Raw genomic sequence first — 19476 nt, 5'->3', positions numbered from 1 at the left:
GCGTTTCAGCTTAGTCCTCAGGGGTAGCGGGGCTTATGTGGCCGGCCTTGTCAACGAATATTCTATCTAAAGCCGATTACATATGTTATTTCTCCTGAGGACTAAGATGGTTACCTAATTTATATTTTAGCTGGAATTCTCAAAATAAGGTAGTGGTCCTTCTGCATGTAAATATTAAAGGGATTTATGACTTTCATATATAAGTAATGTATATTTGAATAACTAATATAAACTAGTAAATTTCACTAGACTTGTAGGTCTTACTTAGGTGATACTTCTTGAATGAATTCTTCCTGCTTCCATTCTCCTAAACCCAACTGGTTTCTCCGGTTCTAAAGTTGAATAATAAGGGAAAACCATTCTGTACTACTGTTAAACATATGAACACGTAATAAGGAAATTTTGGGACTCTACAGCATAGTGGAATCGTGTAACGTTGGTTTTGCACGCGTTTATTAATTAATTAGAATAATAATCCTTACCAATTTAACAATTAAAGTTTTAGTACAAATAATTAAATACTAGTTACTAAAATAAATAAATGGAGCAGCTACAAAAAAAATATGTAAATCATATATCTTATAGTTTTTCTTTGTTAGTAAGATGTCGTGAAAAGTGCTTTGTTATTAATTTTTGAATAAAAAAATGTTTAAAAATGGAAAAATATACACGACGGCATGATTTCAATTTATCTGGTAAGTTTTTGATCGATAACATTGATTAGTAAAGATACTTCGCCGCCTTGAAATGGAATGAAGCCACATACGGTTTATTTTAGTAAGTTCTTTTTTTGAATTCTTGACAAATAAAAACTTTTTTAGAGAACATTTACGAATAAACAACCAATACTGCGTAATTTACGTAATAAATAAATAATTATTTCAAATATTTTAGGGACATTTTAGCACGGGGACCTGGCAAAACTTTTAGGCAACTATTTCAATTCTCAAAACTGGGTACATTTTCTTTTTAGGAGTGAGTAATCTTTACTAATCTATGATCGATAATAAGTATGTTAAGAATAAGTTAAGATAATAATATGATGTATGTTAAGAATACTCGTATTTATGTTTCGATGACGTCATACCTACTGACTCATGAAAATTACATATGTTACTTCTAATCTGAGTCATCCACGCAGGATTCGATTTTGGTAACTTTACTACGTCTATTATTCTACACTAATATTATAAAGAAGTAAACTTTGTTTGTTTGGTTGTAACGAATAGTCTCAAAAACTACTGTACCCTTACCATGAGTTTTTACGTTTTCACAAATATGACTGTTTTGGTATTGTTTACGTATTGGCCCATACAATTTCCAAGTTCTGATATAATCCGCTAGGGGCGGTGATTGGAAATTGTATGGGCATATACGTAAACAAATACCAAAACGGTCATATTTGTGAAAACGTAAAAACTCATGGTAAGGGTACTGGACCGATTTTAAAAATTTTTTCACCATTCAAAAACCTCATTATCCACGAGTAACATAGGCTATATTTTATATATTTGATAAATAGATTTTGAGGCGATACAAAGTTTGCCAGGTCAGCTAGTTTGTAATAAAACAGAAAAACATTATATATTATGAAACAGGATAATAAGAAAATAAAATATTACGTGGAGATATAATTTTAATATCAATGTAATCTATAGTAACATTTTATAAGGGATCAGAAATATATAAGTTTGATACCCATAGATTAGTAAAGATTACTCCCTCCTAACTAGAAAATGTACCCAGTTTTGAGAATTGAAATACTTGCGTAAAAAAGTTTTGCCACGTCTCCGTGCTAAAATATCCCTAAATTATTTGAAATAATTATTTATTTATTATGTAAATTCATGTAAATTACGCAGTATTAGTTATTTATTCGTAAATTTTCTCTAAAAATGTTTTTATTTGTCAAGAATTCAAAAAAAGAACTTACGATTATAAGCCATTTGTGGCTTCATTCAATTTCAAGGCGGCGAAGTATCTTTACTAATCTATGTTGATACCTAAATAATATTTTTTACACTCATATTCGATGCTAGGATCACCTGTCTCGTGGGTGGTATGATCATACACAAAGACCCAAAACAGAAATATGCATTTAGATTTGTTTTAGTGGTATCAAGGCAGGAAATTTTTGTGTTAGTATTTTTAGATGATAGAGGTATGCATGCTAGTCTTAGGTAAGAACCTAAGTCAAAAAACATTCACCGTTACTATTTTTGAGGACTAAGCTGGAAAGCCTCATAGTCGATGTCCACATGTCAAACCTGAATTCAGTATTGTAAATAAAAAAATAACTATAAGTATTACGTTATATTTTTGAAAACTACAAAAAGTATATCCAAAGTACCTATATGTGTGTATTATTATCCTGTTATTGAAACTTTGTAACCTGTACTCTCGTACAAGAGTTGTATGAGTTGCCAACGGGCTTAATAAAATCATTCACCTCATTAAGAATATGTGCTTGTGTACTTATTTGGTCAAACACAATGCTAAAAAACCAGTCTTCATTCATTGCATAGTAGACAGTCAATGCTGTTCCCAATGCCAACGATAAATATTGACTACTCTATGGTACATGCATTCCTTTTTTAAAATGTCGTAATTTTTAGTGAATTTGATGAATGGCCGAATTTTTAAATGCAATGGCTTCACGGTTTTATGCCATTATTGTGTGATTAATAAAAACCAAAGTAATTAACCTAGCATCCATAGACTTTTTAATCACACTCTATTCAATATTGGCAGTTTTTTCTGTGTTTTAAAATGTTATAAGAATAATATTATTATATTATTTTAAAATTAAAATTTATATTTATGTTTATATTATAGTATGCATATTTAATTAGTAATAGACTCGTTGCATCGCAGCAATAATTGTTGTGGAAGCTTTACGTTTTGTACGTATTAAAACAGCTGTTGAATTACTGTCCGCCATTATATAGGTCATAAAAATTCACGTTCCAAATACAAATTTACGCGGCTGTACGCAACACAACAGTTGTACGCGACGGAAAGACAAAAATAACTTCCTGGTTATTACCACGGCTCAGCTACAAAAATAAAGTATGACACTATCAATTAAAAAACCGCTATTTACAAACCACCGGTAATATCTTTTCTTAAATTTAAAGAAGTAGAAGCGAAATATTAAATAAACAAAACAACATAGTTATGGATGCGTTCAAAAATTATACATTCGTATTATTTTTACAAAAAATAATTAAAAAGAAATAAAATAATACTTACCACAAACAGTCCATTAAAAATAACCAGTAGGTATTTTATGCAATTCATCCCGCAGCCCTCCATTTTGATATATAAATCGGATACACGCACTATTTAAAAAGTTCAAAAACAATTAGTTCTTTTTTTAAATCGCGCGCGCTCGACGCGTTCGTGCCGCGTACTGCCCCGTAGCCTTATGGCGTTTTCGGACGCCACAAGCAGAATGTTTCATAGTGTCGCGAGTCATTTAGTACTTATAGTAGGTAGAAGTGGCGTGTGAGGGTTGAAATCACGCACAACCCCCCAAATTACTTTGACCTCCTTGTAAAGCCGCGTGGAGTAGAGATACGAATCAGAATTAATTGGACGTTAACGATGATCGGTTATTGGTCTCGGTAAATAACGTGAGTATGTAATCGTAAATTGATAGTACATTTCAGTTATTGATTGGTCATATTTTTTGTAAGTTCATCGAATACTCGATACTGAGTTGTGTCGATATTTTTTGTATCCATACCAATACATAATACCGAGTAGGTACTTAACTGGGTATCGATTCCTACGTTTGAATAACTTTAATTGTATGATTGTCACGATCTTCCTGAAGACTATAAAAATACTTCTGGGGTACTTAAGAAGGAGAAAAGTCAACTCTTCAAAGTCGACGGTCCCTTAGCGCCTGGTCTGATGTCAGAAGTAGCACATCTTACAATATGTAGTCGGCCCGGCGTTTTGATCATTTTATTATTGGCTTTTTACGGTTCGATTGCAGCACTTCTATTGAAACGCTTTGTAAAAGTAGTATTAAACGCTGTTGTGTTATAAAGTGTATACAAATTCATAGGACACATTCCAACTTAGTCTCTAAAGATAGAAACGCGTCTGTGGTCGACTTCAGGGAAGATTTCAATTTCATTAGCACCGATTACAGTTGACCATAATGACCATGGGTAGTTGAGTTTCCTGATTGTACCAGGTGGACTGTATGCTACTGTTATACATTTATAAGTCGAAGCAAATATCAATATTACAGCCTAGAAGTATATAAAAGATAGATTACGGGTTATTTAAGAACTCTAACCCTATAACGCAAAGTATATTTTATATAATATTTTTACTATATGCTAATCTCAGTTACGTACCGATAAGAGGGTTTTTGCTCCGTAAAATACGGCAAATCACCATGGCGACCGAGGTTTAACCACTGGAAGTATTTAACCCCGTAGGGTCAATATACTCTCATTTTCAACATAAATTATTGAGTTCGATGACTTGCAGTTAACATGAAATGTAGATTCCGTAACTATTAGTAAAAGATTCCGTAGATCTTTCATTTTAATAAATATTTTAAAGCATTAGATTTCCCTGTATGTACATTGTACGGCCCCTTGTGTTGTGGCTCCCATGGGCACACATAAAGACAAATACGAAAATACCCAGACCCAGAAAACAAAATAAATAAATTCTATAATAATTTATCTGGTCCTGCCTGTCTGAGAATCGAACCCGGATCCTCCAGCATCACACCTGTATAGTGTACACACAGGACTATTTCGTAGCATATTATATCCGTAGCGTCTACAAAAATATGAAAGTTTCCGTAGCTCCTAAGTCCTAAGCAAGATTCCGTTTCGTAGCAGATTTATCATACGCTTCTGTGGCATATACATTTAGGATAAGATTACGTTACGTAGCAAGCTTTATAAAGTTTCCCTAACTTTATCTTTTACATACAGTTTCTGATGTGCAAAATTAAATGTAACTTCTGTAAAGTACACTTCTGTAAAATTAAAATTTCTTATTTCTAAAATTACCGAATTGTAAAATTTTATTCTTTTTTTTTTAAACCACCTTTACTAACTACCTCGTAAAATAAACGGAATCCTAACAAAGTATTACTCACATGTTAACCAAAATACGTCAGCTTCAGAATGTAATTAAGTCAAAACGGAATAATGTCAAGTTTATCGTTCCTAGGTCTTTCATCAGATTTGATTTGTTGTCGAGGTTCTAGGTATGAACCTGACACGAATATTAGATGTATTATGGTAAAATTACACCTCTTTTTTACCTGTAAACTGTTTATTACTTTTACACGAAAAATATATTCGATTTTGACACTTTCACAGTGGTTTTTTTTTTTTTTTAATTGGTAATTGGATAAAACATAAAATTAATAGTTTCATAATAATGAAGATAAATATTTAGTAAAATTATAGGCCTTATCGGTACAGCAATATTTTTAGGATATAGTTTTTAGTGCAATGATGTTATTCATGATAGCGATATACAGAGGATACCTACATACATATTATATCGAATTTATGAAGGTCATATTTAAGCTAAACTTAACAATTCATTTTTTTTAAATTTATCTACTTAATATATCTTATTTAACTAAAGAAGCCATTTGATATAACATCGTGTTGAGCAGTATGATAAGACCTTTATAACATATATTTACTTTCTTTTTAGTCAACATATCTTAATTTTTCAAAATATATCGTAAAATATATATGTACACATCTTTTTTTCTTTTTACAAATAATACTGCCTACACGTTTTCCTCTAGAAAAAACCCTCTATTTTTATAGCTAAGTAAGATCTTGGGCTAGATACGGGTAGTAGTTCCGACTTCCGGTTACAAAAAGCTAATTTTGCACGAACGGGGACGCTCTAGCCATTGACACGGTTTATTTTTACGATAAGAAATCTACTTTATGTTGTTTGTACTTATAATTGCCTTAAGTTACGAAATAAGCCACTTTAATTATTGTACTCAATATTGTATGTGGAAGGTACAAAATACTTTTCCGTTTGTATATGCCTAATTAATAGTAAATTGGGTTATTGCGAAATTCGAAGGTGTTAGAACCCTTTGTGGATCGACTCCGGCGGCACCACCGCCACACCCATTTCTGCCTTATAATAGCTGTGTTAAGCGCTGCTGTGTTTTGATTTGAAGGGTTTGGTAAGGAAGACATACTTTTCCGAGACGTTCCAGCTTAGTCCTCAAGGGTGGCGGCGCATCTGGTGGTGGCGGTGGTCGATCTCAGGTAGGAATATCTAATCCTATCTGGGGTAGATTACAGATGTCCATGGGTGGCAGCAGCCACTTGCTATCAAGTAGACTGCATGCTCATCTGCTACTCCTATATTATAAAAAATACACACATGTACCGCTTTGGTCGTTCAAAAGAATTAGCCGCCCTAGCGACGACTTGGTAGCTTAAGCGACAACATAGTAGCCGAAGCAATTGTAGCTACCGCCACTTGACTACACGATACTAGTCAATTGGCGGTCCACAATGATTACGTCACCATAATTAATTGTGTTTTATTTTGAAATATATAGTTACAATGAAGATAGTAAACAGTGACTCAACAAAATCATCGCATAGTAAAATAATTGTTCACATTGTGTCATTCCTTAATCATCATACAATTCACTCCGTGACCGCGTGGCGGAGCAGCCACCATACTAGCCCGACACGCAGTGGGTTCTGGGTTCGAACCCGGCTAGACAAATATCTAAGTAACGAATTTAGATTTCAGTTCTGTATCAAGGCGTTTGTCTTTTTAAATGTCCATTGCACCAAAGATACAGAAAAAATACTAGTGTGCGGCTATTAGCGTAAAAACCATTATTTAATATTTAGTATTCAATTCAATATGTAGTAGTTAGTTTATCTATTACAAGGACAAATGATTCACGAATTTCAGGAACCTTAAAGGGTAAGACGCTATTGCGTATCATAGTATAAGGTCATGTGTACCTTTGTATCGAATTATTTATTTAGTTTCGACACTCTCAGTGATTCATATATGGTCATATTTTCTTTTTATAATATAGAAATACAAAACCTAGTAGCTATAGGCATTCTTAATCTTTCAAGAGAAAAGAGAATGCACTGAAGCAATAACAGGAAAAATGAAGAAAGGTCAGGAACAGGATGGATGACCACTTACATCCGTGCTTTAGAGAGCATGTTAAGCAGTTAGTATCTCTTATTATCATCAGCCGGCATGATAGCCTAGTGGTTGAAACGCGGCCTCTCAATCAAGAGGTCCGAGGTTCAAATCTCATTTGATTTCTCAAAGTTATGTGCGTATTATAATCACTTGCTCTAACGGTGAAAGAAAACCGGCATACCTGAGGAATCTTAAAAAAGTTTTCAAAGGTAAGTAAAGTCTACCAAAACATACTTAGCGCGATGGACTGTAGCCTAATTCCTCTCATTCTAATACCCGTGCTCAGCAGTGGGATAGAGATAGGTTGATAATGATTATCAGAGATCCCTCTCTAGCTTCTTACCCGGCTGTGGTGTAAAAAATACAAAAGACAAGTAGGTAATCTTCAAAAGAAGCAGATGTAGATTTCCTACAAGGACTTCTCGAGTCATTAAAGTTTATTCATATTTAAATAGAAAAAATAGAAGTACATATGAAGGCTACAAGACGAGCACAATAGGGTGCCTCAATACAGAAATTGCAAATTCCTTGGCCTTGGGTCCATGGTGGTATTGTGCCGTGTGTTGTGGTCCGGTCACCATGGCTACGTGGAGTGGTGAGTAAGTACCACCAAACTGAGCTATGGTGTACGGTCGATGGGAAAAGTTGATTGAATAGTATTTTAATGTAAAGAATTGTACCTCCTATTTTTTATGAATTTGAAGTAGCAAGGTTTTGAAGATAGAAACCTTTGTGGTTCGACTTCAGCGGCACCACTGCCACACCTTTTATTATTATTAAGCCTTTATTGCCAACTTTAATTACACAGTTACATACATATTACATATTTTTACTATTACATATATTATTATATATCTATGTTGATTGTGTCGGCGTGTCTTTGCGACACGAAGGCCTCCTCCAGCTCTTTCCAACCTGCACTCGACTGAGTAATTCTGAACCACAGTGGACCTGCAATCTTTTTAATGTCGTCAGACCAACGTATTCTCTGTCTTCCTCTTTTTCTCTTTGTTTGGAATCTAGGGGTCCATTCCGTTATACGCCTTGTCCATCTGTCATTAGTCTCTCTCATCCTCATCATGTGGCCTACCCATCTCCATTTTAGTTGTTTAACTTTGACTACGACATCGTCTATTTTTGTAGTTTGTCTTATATTTACTGCTCTTTTTTTTCTGCCACACCTATTTTTATCTAATTACAGCAATGTTGAGCGCTGGTGTGTTCTGGTTTGAATGGTGTGATAAGAGAGATAAACTTTTCCGAGGTATTCCAGCTTAGTAGCGGAGCATCTGTGGCCGGCCTCAGGTAGGAAACTAATCTTATCTGGGGTTGATTACAGATGTCCATGGGCCAGCCACTTACAATCCGGTGAACTGCATGCTCATCTGCTATTCCTATATTATAAAATATTTGCACCTTCGATATTTCGATTGTATAGTATGCAGTATAAAAATAGTCACTTGGCCAATATCTTTCTAATTTTGACAGAAAACCCATGTCCAGTAGTGGGTTTACACAGTTTTACTATCAGAACTACTTATGTTAAATGTACCTTTTTTCTCGACAGTATTATTTTGTTAGAAAGCAAATGATAGTTAACGATACCGTACCACGGTGTTACGATAGGCAAGGGTCATAGAATTAATGCACTGTTTGGTAAATATAGGGCAGAAACATACAATTTTCACTTCATTTTCTTGTCTTGTTATGTGTGGGTAATGAATTTCGTAAAGTATATTATTTGTAATGTATTTGTATTATGAAACATATGTAGTAATGAAATATATAATATCAGTTCTTAGAAAATTGAGGTACTAAAGGAGCAGTCTGTCTACCAGTTAATTAGTTTTTACGGTCAATTAACATGTGTAATAATCTTCGAATATAATTGAACTTCTTTCTGAAATGATCACGGATGCGTTATGCAATACCGGGATATCGAAACACTGAAATGCCGGGATTGCAAAAGAGCTGTCTTTCAGAAAGTTATTAAAAACATTTTGGTTCTTATTATTTCATTTAAGTGCCTTCTCTTCCCATTTTGAAATAGTTCATTATTTATTTGCGAAATAAAATGTACCACGCGGGATCCAGACTCCAGTATATTCCGACGGGATAACCTCTGGTCACGAAAATACCGGGATTGAAAATTTCTCTCAGGATAGTCTCTAAACATGTTTAAAAAATTGCTCTAGTCAGATGTTTAATAAATCGAGATAGCCAAAATTTTCTCAAATAAGTAGTTCGCAATAGCAATTATTACTGAGTATTTTCAGCTCTGAATATTAGCACTTCACGTAGTACCGAATGTGCTAATGGAATTATGTCGACCGTCTTACTATATTGTTTCATTTCAGTATTATATAAATCGAGCTACATATTTGGACATTGATTTTGTGAATTTAAAATTATAATACATATTAAAACATTAAAAACAATGAAAGTATTCTTAATTTAAAAATCGTGACCTTAAAACGTAATAATTCGCGAATCAGTTTTATTTATTAGAATAGCTGTGTTTAGAAGAGAGTAAAAGTAATAAGCAATTGAATAGATTAGTGAATGAATATTTAATCGTAAAGTATAAAGAATGGCATTTCTTTAATGAATGATGACAGTGGCCTTTGCGTACTTCCGGTATAAAGTTTGTATGGAAAATCACAAGTCATTTACATACTATTTTCCTGGTAAGTGGAAAAACATTGATCATTACTACATTTTGATCGATTCCGTTTTATACTTGGCGTACTTTTATAAAATATTAATAACATTAATGGCTAAATGTAGTTCGACCTTCGCCTTTGAGAATACAAAACACTTCCCTTGAAACGATTAAGTCGGTAGCTACCCAGAAATTAAATAGACCCTTTTATGTGTAACTTTATAATTTTCTAATTTTATTTTTCTTTATTTACATGGAAAAGTAGATCTGAAACTGATAGTTACCTAACAATTAATGATATATGTATTTACCACATTTTATATGTTTCTACATAGACTCTCGTAGTGCAGAAGATGTGTAGACGTGTAGAGTCCGTATGTTAGCCATATAAAAGTATTTCAGTTCGATCCCTGATCAGGCACACATGTAGTCTGTCTTTATATTAGGTAGGTACCTTCCTACAATTGGCATTATGCGGGTTGACAAAACTCTATACAATCACTCATTATTGTACAACATTTGTTTTTAAGTTGGTAGAACCTCTGGGTAGAACTCATAGTGTCGAATGCTGTTTTGTTTTCTTATTTCAAGGGGTTCAGTAATAGATAAAAGCACGATGCGTGTTTGGTAACCATTTACTATCTCACTGCTGCTTTTTTCTTTCGCTATTAAAGCGAATGATAATTAATTTGTAATTTCTAATGCGCACATAATTGAAAAATTACGGGCTCGTACCTCGTGTTTCCACCTCGGACCTCTTTTCTTAAAGATATAAATATAAATAAAAAATATAAACATAAAATTTCAAAACATAATTAAACGTTACCTATAAACGCACCACTCTTACACATAGCTACATACATACAGTAAATCTTCGCCACAACCACATACCACAAACACATAAACCACGGTGAATTCACTCGCTTTATGTATTGTTATCTGAGCGTTGGTCCATGGTCCGTGGCCCGTGGTTCATTGTGACGTCCATTTATAATGCAGGCTTGGCGGATGTTTCCATCATTTGGGATAAGATACCGGAGGTTGAGGGAGACATGGGCAACGTCGCGCAGAGTCCAGGTGAGATTCTTTCATTTAAATCTTAATTAATCTTGATGAGTATTCATTACTTTAATGGTTAATAAGGGAGTAAGAGATTTATTTTAATTTTAAATGAAATAGATAGGTGTCTAAGGAAAACGGTTTTAATTATAGGCACAGATAATTCGTTATTTTAATAATATATTATATTCCAGATAATTCGCCTAATTCCGGTGATAAACTCTGGGATTAATTGATCTTAAGGTGACCTTAAGGTTATCACATATTTAATTAATGAGGTCGAAGAGATTGTAATTTGACACATTTAAGTAGATTAGTTTGTCTACAGGAAATATTTAGACCTAAGAATTATTATATTATTTATCGGCCAAGTGCAAGTCGCACTCACGCACTTATTTAGGTACTTGCGCACTATCATCACACAATACTTTAATGATACACATGGGCACATAGTAGATTAAATAATAAGACACATCCGAGTACCTTCCTTTTTTTTGTTTACGCGGGGGAAACCTTCAAAAGGTACCCGACGACGATCTCTGACGGACACAACCGGAGTCCCCCAAGCGCGATGCCCGATCGGGGTCAGCCCTGAGGAAGGATTCGGTCCTCCCACAACATCTAGTGTGGTATGCGACCACACATACCGCCCTCCTTACCGGGGACCCTTACTGGACGGTTTGAGCTTCCACTCTTGCCGCCCGCAACCCCGGAAGGCAGGAGAAACCGTAGCCCTATTCTAGTCCCGGAACTACAGGGACAAATAGGACACATACCTAGGTCCTATCAAATATCCCCTAGCACAGCAGTTTCGCCAAGCGATCTAACATTTTAAAATCAAAGCTAAGGTTGCTTACTACTCATCAAATACATCGTTAAGAACTGACAATGAAGTCATCCAATCTAGTCCAATGATACCTAATTATAATGATTGTAGAGTACAGAAATACTTTAGATGAAGATCTATAGTTTCAATTGATGCAATATATCTTAAACGTGTGATGATGCTTGATCATTAGTCAGGTAACCCACGCATCCAGAATTCTACTACCTTAAATCTGTTAACATAGTCATGTTAATTGTTGATTACCTTCTTTCTTGCTCATCCACCACAATAGGTCTGATGTTTGTGAACCAGGTAATAATCACCTTTTCTCACTTGTGTAAAATGTTTTTCTATTTATTTTTAAAACACTTCTGTATATAAAGTATCGAGCCTTTTTGCCACTGCCGCCGGAAAATATACTTTCCCAAAAATGACCATCTAGTGACGCCCGTCAATAATATTCAACCCTTCAGACATAGATTAGTAAAGATACTTCGCCGCCTTGAAATTGAATGAAGCCACAAACGGCTTATTTTAGTAAGTTCTTTTTTTGAATTCTTGACAAATAAAAACATTTTTAGAGAAAATTTACGAATAAATAACTAATATTGCATAATTTACGTAATAAATAAATAATTATTTCAAATATTTTAGGGACATTTTAGCACGGAGACGTGGCAAAACTTTTTTACGCAACTATTTCAATTCTCAAAACTGGGTACATTTTCTTGTTAGGAGTGAGTAATCTTTACTAATCTATGCCTTCAGACAACTTAATGGTTTGCCCACCAAAGATATGCATATGACAATCACTTCATAAAATACATTGTCAAATTTGGATCTTTCATAGGTAACAATTGGATAGATTGTTTATTAATAACGAGTGTGAATGAGGGCTATGGGGTCATTGCCGCAGCAGATAAAAGTTAAGCTAGATTCATATGACATCGTATTGCAAGTTCGTTTTTCATTTAAAATTAATTGACCGCAGTTTTGACACGTCAATCAATGTTGTAATTTGATATTATTATCGAAAACGAGTATTCGATAAAAAAAAACATGCGGCATCGCGTCGTGTGAACGAGATTGCGTAATTCAATACGCAAGTACAAACTACAAACCGAACACATCAAACTATACGATTTGTTTGACAATTCCGGTGTGTGTTTGAAGTACAAACGTTGTGTAAACGGCGCGTTGTTGGTAATTAACTGCAATATGAGTATACGTGTTAACGTGTGAATAATAAGTACGTTAAACCCTAATAGAATAGCTCTATTTATATCTGCAGATTAATTTTGAAGATATAAATGCACCAAATCAAATCAAGTCAAATCAAATCATTTATTTTGCTTAATATAGGTAGATACAGTTGTTATATCCATCGTCCTCAACCTATTAAGTACTGTGCCATTGCTAGGTACGAATCTTCTCTCAGTATGAGAAGGATTAGGCCATAGTCCACCGCGCTGACCAAATGTGTATTGATAGACTTCACATATCCTTGAGAACTTTTTTTTTTAATTTCTCACTTTGTTGAAGGTGGTAGAACCCTTTGTGGTTCGACTGCGGCGCACCACCGCCACACCTATTTCTGCCTTATAACAGCAGTGTTAAGCCCTGTTGTGTTCTGGTTTGAAGGGTAAGGGAGGTGTGGTGTGGTGTGGTAAGGGAGACAGACTTTTCCGAGGCGTTCCAGCTTAGTCCTCAGGGGTAGCGGCGCATCTGTGGCCGACTTCTGGTGCGAATATCTTATCCTATCTGGACTGGATGTCCATGAGCGGCAGTAGCCACTTACTATCAGGTGGACTGCAAGTTCGTCTGCTACTCCATATTATAAAAAAAATGTATTCCTTTAAAGCAAGTGATTATTAATTACTAATGCACACTTAAATTTGAAAAGTCAGAGGCGTGCCTAAGGTTCGAACCTAGAACCCCTCGATCGAGGGGCTGAATTTCAACCATTATAACTGCTTGCATGTACCATAAATCGTGCCATCCCATTTGCAGCAAAGGCGCAAACCGAAGCCGAAATTGGACACACATCGCAGGATCCACCCCATGGCATATCTTACGTGGCGAAAAACCCGAAAACCGAGCGATGCAGACCTTACTGGAAACTTTGCTACATAACTCTCAGTGTAGTCACCATAGTAAGTAAAACTGACTTCATTGGTACAATTAAAATGTCAAAATGATTTAATTTTTTTTGGTTTTCTCTTCAGGCACAACCTACTGCTTTAGAATAGCATTGTTAAACATTGCAGTGTTATATTTTAAAGGGTGTGATAAAAGTGACACTTATACGAAAAGGTTCAATATGACCATTGTCTGTCCGGTACGACTCTAATCTTATCCAGGGTTGATTACTGATGTCAATGTGGGCTCTTTCCTCTGTCTGTATAGTTATACATACAGCCGAACATATCATTTCTGCTTTTTTGAAGTCGAAAGGTTGAAAGAAAGTTTGAAGAATTTGAAGTGTACTTTGAAGGAAGAAGTATACCTACATACAATCTTCTGGAGAGCCCTTTTTCTATCTTATCTTCATCTAACGTCTCTTTTCCCAGTTCCTATGCATAGCAACGATAGCAGTGTCGGTGTCTACCGCTATAGCCACGAAGACGTTCAGCGTGCACCAGTCGGAGCGGCTGGTGGCGATGATCATCCTGGCGGTGACAGCTGCGATGACGCTCTCCATGGTCATCTACGCGGTCATGGCTGTCATCAGGAAGCAGAGGAGGCCTTTGCATGTGGTAAGACCTCACTTTTAACCCTTATTAAAGTGTAATGTTAGGACGTCGTTAACCCATTGTTGACCCACTGCTGAGCGCGGGTATACCTTCAACATGAGAGGGTCCAGGCCAAGTGAGAATCGGTAAACTTCACACATCTTCGGATTGCTGGATTGCTTGTCTGGCAATCCTGGCTTGCTGATTAAAACCTCGGACCCCCGACTGAGACCGAAATTCAATCACAAGACTATCACTGCTAATAAAGCCGTGACTTCTATTATGCGGTTAGTTTTACGACCACTACCACACATAAAACGCTGGCCTTGATGTAAGTATATAATTTATGACTTCATCTAAGTTGTAACATTATTTGTTACGACTATGAATAAAGGAGCATGCCCGAGATTCAAATCTTGGACCTCTCGATTGAAAGACCCGGTTTCACTGCTTCACCATGAGAAATAGTAAGCACTTATACTTATGTGATATTACAATCCCTATAGCTTATTATGTGGTTTAAACATATCTCTCTCTACAAGTTCATAAAAGACCATGACGGTGGTAGAACCCTTTGTGGTTCGACTCCAGCGGCACAACCGCCACTCCTATTTCTGCCTTATAACAGCAGCGTTGCTGTGTTCTGGTTTGAGGGGTGTGGTAAGGGAGACATAGTTTTTCTGAGGCATTCTAGCTTGCTTCTCAAGGTAGCGGCGCATCTGTGGCCGACCTCAAGTAGGAATATCTAATCCTATTCGGGGTTGATTACAGATGTCCTTGGGCGACAGTAGCCACTTACGATCAGGTGAACAGCTCGTCTGCTACTCCCATGTTATAAAAAAAACACTAGCTATAGTACTTCCGTTGCCCAGTCCACAGTACTTTCAAACTAGACAAGTCACAAACCATGTTCCATATCAAACAATCAACCATTTTGAGGTAAACGTCCCTTCAACATGAACCACGTAGATGTTATAAAAGTTAGGGTACATGCAACCTTATCGGGATCTACGAGGGTGGTTGCCACCCCTGACCTTGGGATATTCAAGTTCAACGGCGGATAAGTCTGGCATATCACGCGATCTGCGCCAAGTAAATTACACCTTAAATGTAGTTAATAAAAAAATAAAAGAATTTAAGACCGCGATAATTACACCCGGATTGGTTGACGGTTTCTAGGTGGAAAAGAATATTATTTGGAAATTGAAGCGTCTTTCTATGATTCACGCTTAAGTTCACGATAATAAAAGTTGACCATGCATTTTGAGGAGGATTTCACCCGTGGAGTAATTAATACTTAGAGGGACGATTCTATCCTCATGGATACCTTGAAAAATAGTGAAATTTAGAAAGTTCACGTGACAAAAATATTTAAGACGATGCTAAGTAGTTATTGTTCATGTCATAAAAATAACAATAAAGAATTGGAGGTAGAAAGGGTACAAATAAAAGATACCCGCTATTTACATAATTTTAGTCCTGATTTAGCCTTTAGTAATAAAATATCTTTTTTATAATCTTGGGGTAGCAAACAACCATGAAGTCCACCTCATTCTACCCCTGAGAAGTAAGTTGGAACACCTTAGATAAGTTTGTCTACCTTACCTCTCCCTGCAAACCTGAACACAACAGCGCCTACCACTGCTTTTATTAGGCAGAAATAGTTGTTTCGAAGAGCTGCAGACGAACCACAATGGGTTCTACCAACCTCTTCAAATCTCTCTGGTCTCTTATTGATATACGAATTACATCGATACCTTTAGCACTTTATTCTTCCTTCATCAAAATGGAAGATCAAATCCTAATTTATCACTAATAATTCTCATCTAATTTTTCCAGGCAGCTGTGGTGTTATTCCTGATAGCGATCATCCAGGCGATTATCTGCGTGGCGTCAGTGAAACTGACGGCGGAGGACGAAGCCAGCTTGTTCAAGGCGCTGTCTGATTCCTTCAGGACGGCCAAGGAGGAGAACCCTCGGCATGTGAAGCTGTGGTCTATGACGCAGAGTGATGTAAGTTTTTTGCATTCTCATCTACCATGAAGTTTTATGGAGTACTGTTACCCGTTAATCGTTAATTTTCGGAGGACTTTAAAAGATTTCTCATATTTAATGGAAATTTAAGGGACTTAGTTTTTGATTTTATTTAATATTCAAATTGCGGTCCACCTGATGGTTACTGGAATATTGTTATCAACCCCAGATAAGAATAAATTTTTATCTAAGTTTGACTACAGATGTGTTGCTATTTCTGAAATCTCAGTGATCTGACACCTTATTTACCACACCCTTCAAAGCGGAAAACAGCAGCGCTTAACACTTGTTATTAGACAGAAATTAGTGTTAAGAATGAGTTTTGAATATCCTTTCTAAGTTCTTACCTAAGTTCTAAGTTCTGTAAAGGTTAATTAGGCGGTCCAAGCAAGGACTTAGGAAAGAAGGAATTACAACGAATTTTATTTTCTGACAGTCAATGTCTTAACGACAGAAACCTCTATCTAATGTATTTATAACTTCAAATTCTTCAGCAGTCGTTTTGATCTCAACTCCACAATTCATATCTTACCTGTACTGTCTATTCTAGCTAAACTGCTGCGGAATGTACGGCTCATCGGACTACAGAGTGCCAAATCTACCGCTCATCTTCCCTCCCGACGTGCCCATCTCCTGCTGCCCGACCTACGACCCCGATAGGTACGCTAAATTATATAATTATAAAAAGACAGTGATTTGGGGACTGCCGTCAGACGTGAGAACTAAATTATTTATGAATTGTATCATCGAGCTATTAGATTATTATTTTTGAATTACTTTTGGTTTTTAAAGAAGTGTTAATGACCAATTACATTTTTTTTGTTTGCCCAAAAATTGGTAATGCGTCAAAATAAGTTTTCATTTCAATAAATAAGTAATAATACAGGTCAAATTGGTAAGAAGATAGAATCCTCTGTGATTCGACTCCGGCGGTACCACAGCCACACATATTTCTGATAATAATTAACAGTGGAGTGTTGTGTTCAGTGCTGTGTTCTGCTTTAAAGGATGTAAGGGAGACATAAGTACTTTCCCGAAGGATTTCAGCTTAGTCTAATCTAATCTTATCTGGGGTTGATCACATATGTCCATTGACGACAATAGCCACTTACCATCAGGTGGATTGCTATAGAAATGTGTGGCGGTGTCGCAGTGAAGTCGAACCACTGAGGGTTGTACCACCTTCAAATTACCGGCGGCACTACCGCCACACCTTTTTCTACCTAATAACAGCAGTGATAGGCGTTGCTGTGTTCCGGTTTGAAGGGTGTGGTAAGGGAGACAGACTTTTCCGAGGCGCTACAGCTTAGTCCTCAGGGGTAGCGGCGCATCTCTGGCCGACCTCCGGTCGGACTATCTAATCTTATCTGGGGTTGATTACATATGTCCATGGGCGGCAGTAGCCACTTACCATCAGGTGGACCGCATGCTCGTCTGCTACTCCTATATTTTAAAAAAAATGCGGTTCTACGGGACGAACTGCCCCCAGAGCAGCCTGCCGACAGAGAGCTGCCTTTAATGAATTTTCAAAATAGGTCTGAGCTGGTGCAAGAGCGAGAGAGGGAGAGCTGTAAAGCGAGACGGGAGTACTACGAGGTTGGCTGCCGGGAGCCCGTGCTGCAGCTGTTCCGCTACTCCGCCACCCTCGTGCTGACTGTCAGCATCGTGCTCATCCTGCTCGAGGTTAGTTACTGTCCCACTGCTGGGCAAAGCTGACCATTGCCCACCCGCTGTTCACATGCGATTTTGTAGATTTCGCATATATATTTTTTTACTTTTAGAAGAATTCACAGGCGAGTGAACATACCCTTTTTTTGTTATCGAGGGGGAAACCTTCAAAAGGTACCCAGTGCCGTGGGAGCGACACAGAGTTATGTGAGATTCTTACCGCACTAAAACCCCCCGGTGGCCGTCCTCGGCGCTGCGTAGAGGGATCCGGGATCTCCAAAGGAACGGCTCTGCCCAGGTGAGCTTGACGCTCGCCACACCGTCTGGTGGTCACGACGGTATGCGACCACACATACCGCAGTCCTTCCCGGGGTCGCTTACTGGACGGTTCGAACTCTCACTCTTGCCGCCCGCAACCCCGGAAGCCCCTTTTAGTCGCCTCTTACGACAGGCAGGGGATACCGTAGCCCTATTCTAGTCCCGGAACTACAGGGACAAAAGTATTTGAACCTAGGATTTATACTGCTCACCGTTATCTAAAGACATTTTGAAGGAGTTATACCTCTGATGGGTGGTCACCGTTGCCTAAAAAGTTCTAACATTTTTGGACTTCTAACGACATTTGCAAGTTCATAGTATAAAACATTAGAAATAAAGTTACTTTCATTTTATAATGTGTCGATATACCCTATAAAAGATAAACACATTTATACACATAATATTTGCATATTTTATCTATATTTTTACAGATATTGCTGGCAATACTTAGCGCATTGAGATCACGCAAACTTTTCAAACATAAAAAAGGCGCCGTTGAGCAATCAACAGAAAATACGAAAGGATAACCACAAACTCCACTATACGTTTTAATTTGTCACAGAATCGTAAATAAAATGAAGACATCAGTTAAAAAATATTTGAATGCCAATAAAAATGCAAAATATGAAGGAAAGTAAATTTGTGCGGTTTGAACCTAGAACAATATGTGATGTAACGACGGGAAACCAGATGGCGTTGTAATCAAAATTGACGTTTAATTTGAATAACTCTTAAATAAACATTTTTAAATACGAGTTATTGGATAAAATTATCTTAAAGTGACTATTAAAATCTATGCAAAGCTGACGATCTCAAATTGTGTGTATATAAATGTATTTTGTATTAAACTTTGGAAAACTAAATGACCAAGGCTATGTAAACTGATTTGTAAATAATATTTATTGAAGCAAATGGTAGTATGAAATCATTAATTTAAGGAATATGAAGTAAATATTATGAGACGACTATTTTGT

The 19476-nt window shown here is 36.5% G+C and overlaps 2 protein-coding genes across 3 annotated transcripts in view; one reads left to right on the top strand and one right to left on the bottom strand.

Annotated features, from left to right (window-relative positions):
• Positions 1-3460, bottom strand: part of LOC140753351 (23 kDa integral membrane protein) — a 22346-nt gene extending 18886 nt beyond the window's left edge. Inside the window, exon 1 of the mRNA XM_073087896.1 lies at positions 3253-3460. Within this exon, the coding sequence (XP_072943997.1) occupies positions 3253-3315 (63 nt within the window). The 5' untranslated portion in view covers positions 3316-3460. The remainder of the gene's footprint in view (positions 1-3252) is intronic.
• On the top strand, positions 3416-19476 carry LOC140753350 (uncharacterized). 2 transcript variants are annotated; one of them, XM_073087895.1, is made up of 8 exons: positions 3416-3635; positions 10865-10942; positions 13761-13903; positions 14321-14506; positions 16322-16495; positions 17067-17176; positions 18052-18199; positions 18934-19476. In XM_073087895.1, the coding sequence occupies exons 2-8, from the start codon at positions 10918-10920 to the stop codon at positions 19027-19029; spliced, it is 882 nt and encodes a 293-aa protein (XP_072943996.1). In that variant the 5' UTR covers positions 3416-3635; positions 10865-10917; the 3' UTR covers positions 19030-19476. The 2 variants fall into 2 exon arrangements, with proteins under 2 accessions (XP_072943996.1, XP_072943995.1); XM_073087894.1 differs by lacking the exon at positions 3416-3635 and having other exon boundaries at positions 10738-10942.

The sequence above is a fragment of the Epargyreus clarus genome, unplaced genomic scaffold (genome assembly GCF_041222505.1).
Source record: "Epargyreus clarus isolate Ecla_fem2 unplaced genomic scaffold, WU_Ecla_fem_2.2 ptg000026l, whole genome shotgun sequence".
Lineage (NCBI taxonomy): Eukaryota > Metazoa > Arthropoda > Insecta > Lepidoptera > Hesperiidae > Epargyreus > Epargyreus clarus.
This window is presented reverse-complemented; position numbering and strand designations above follow the sequence as displayed.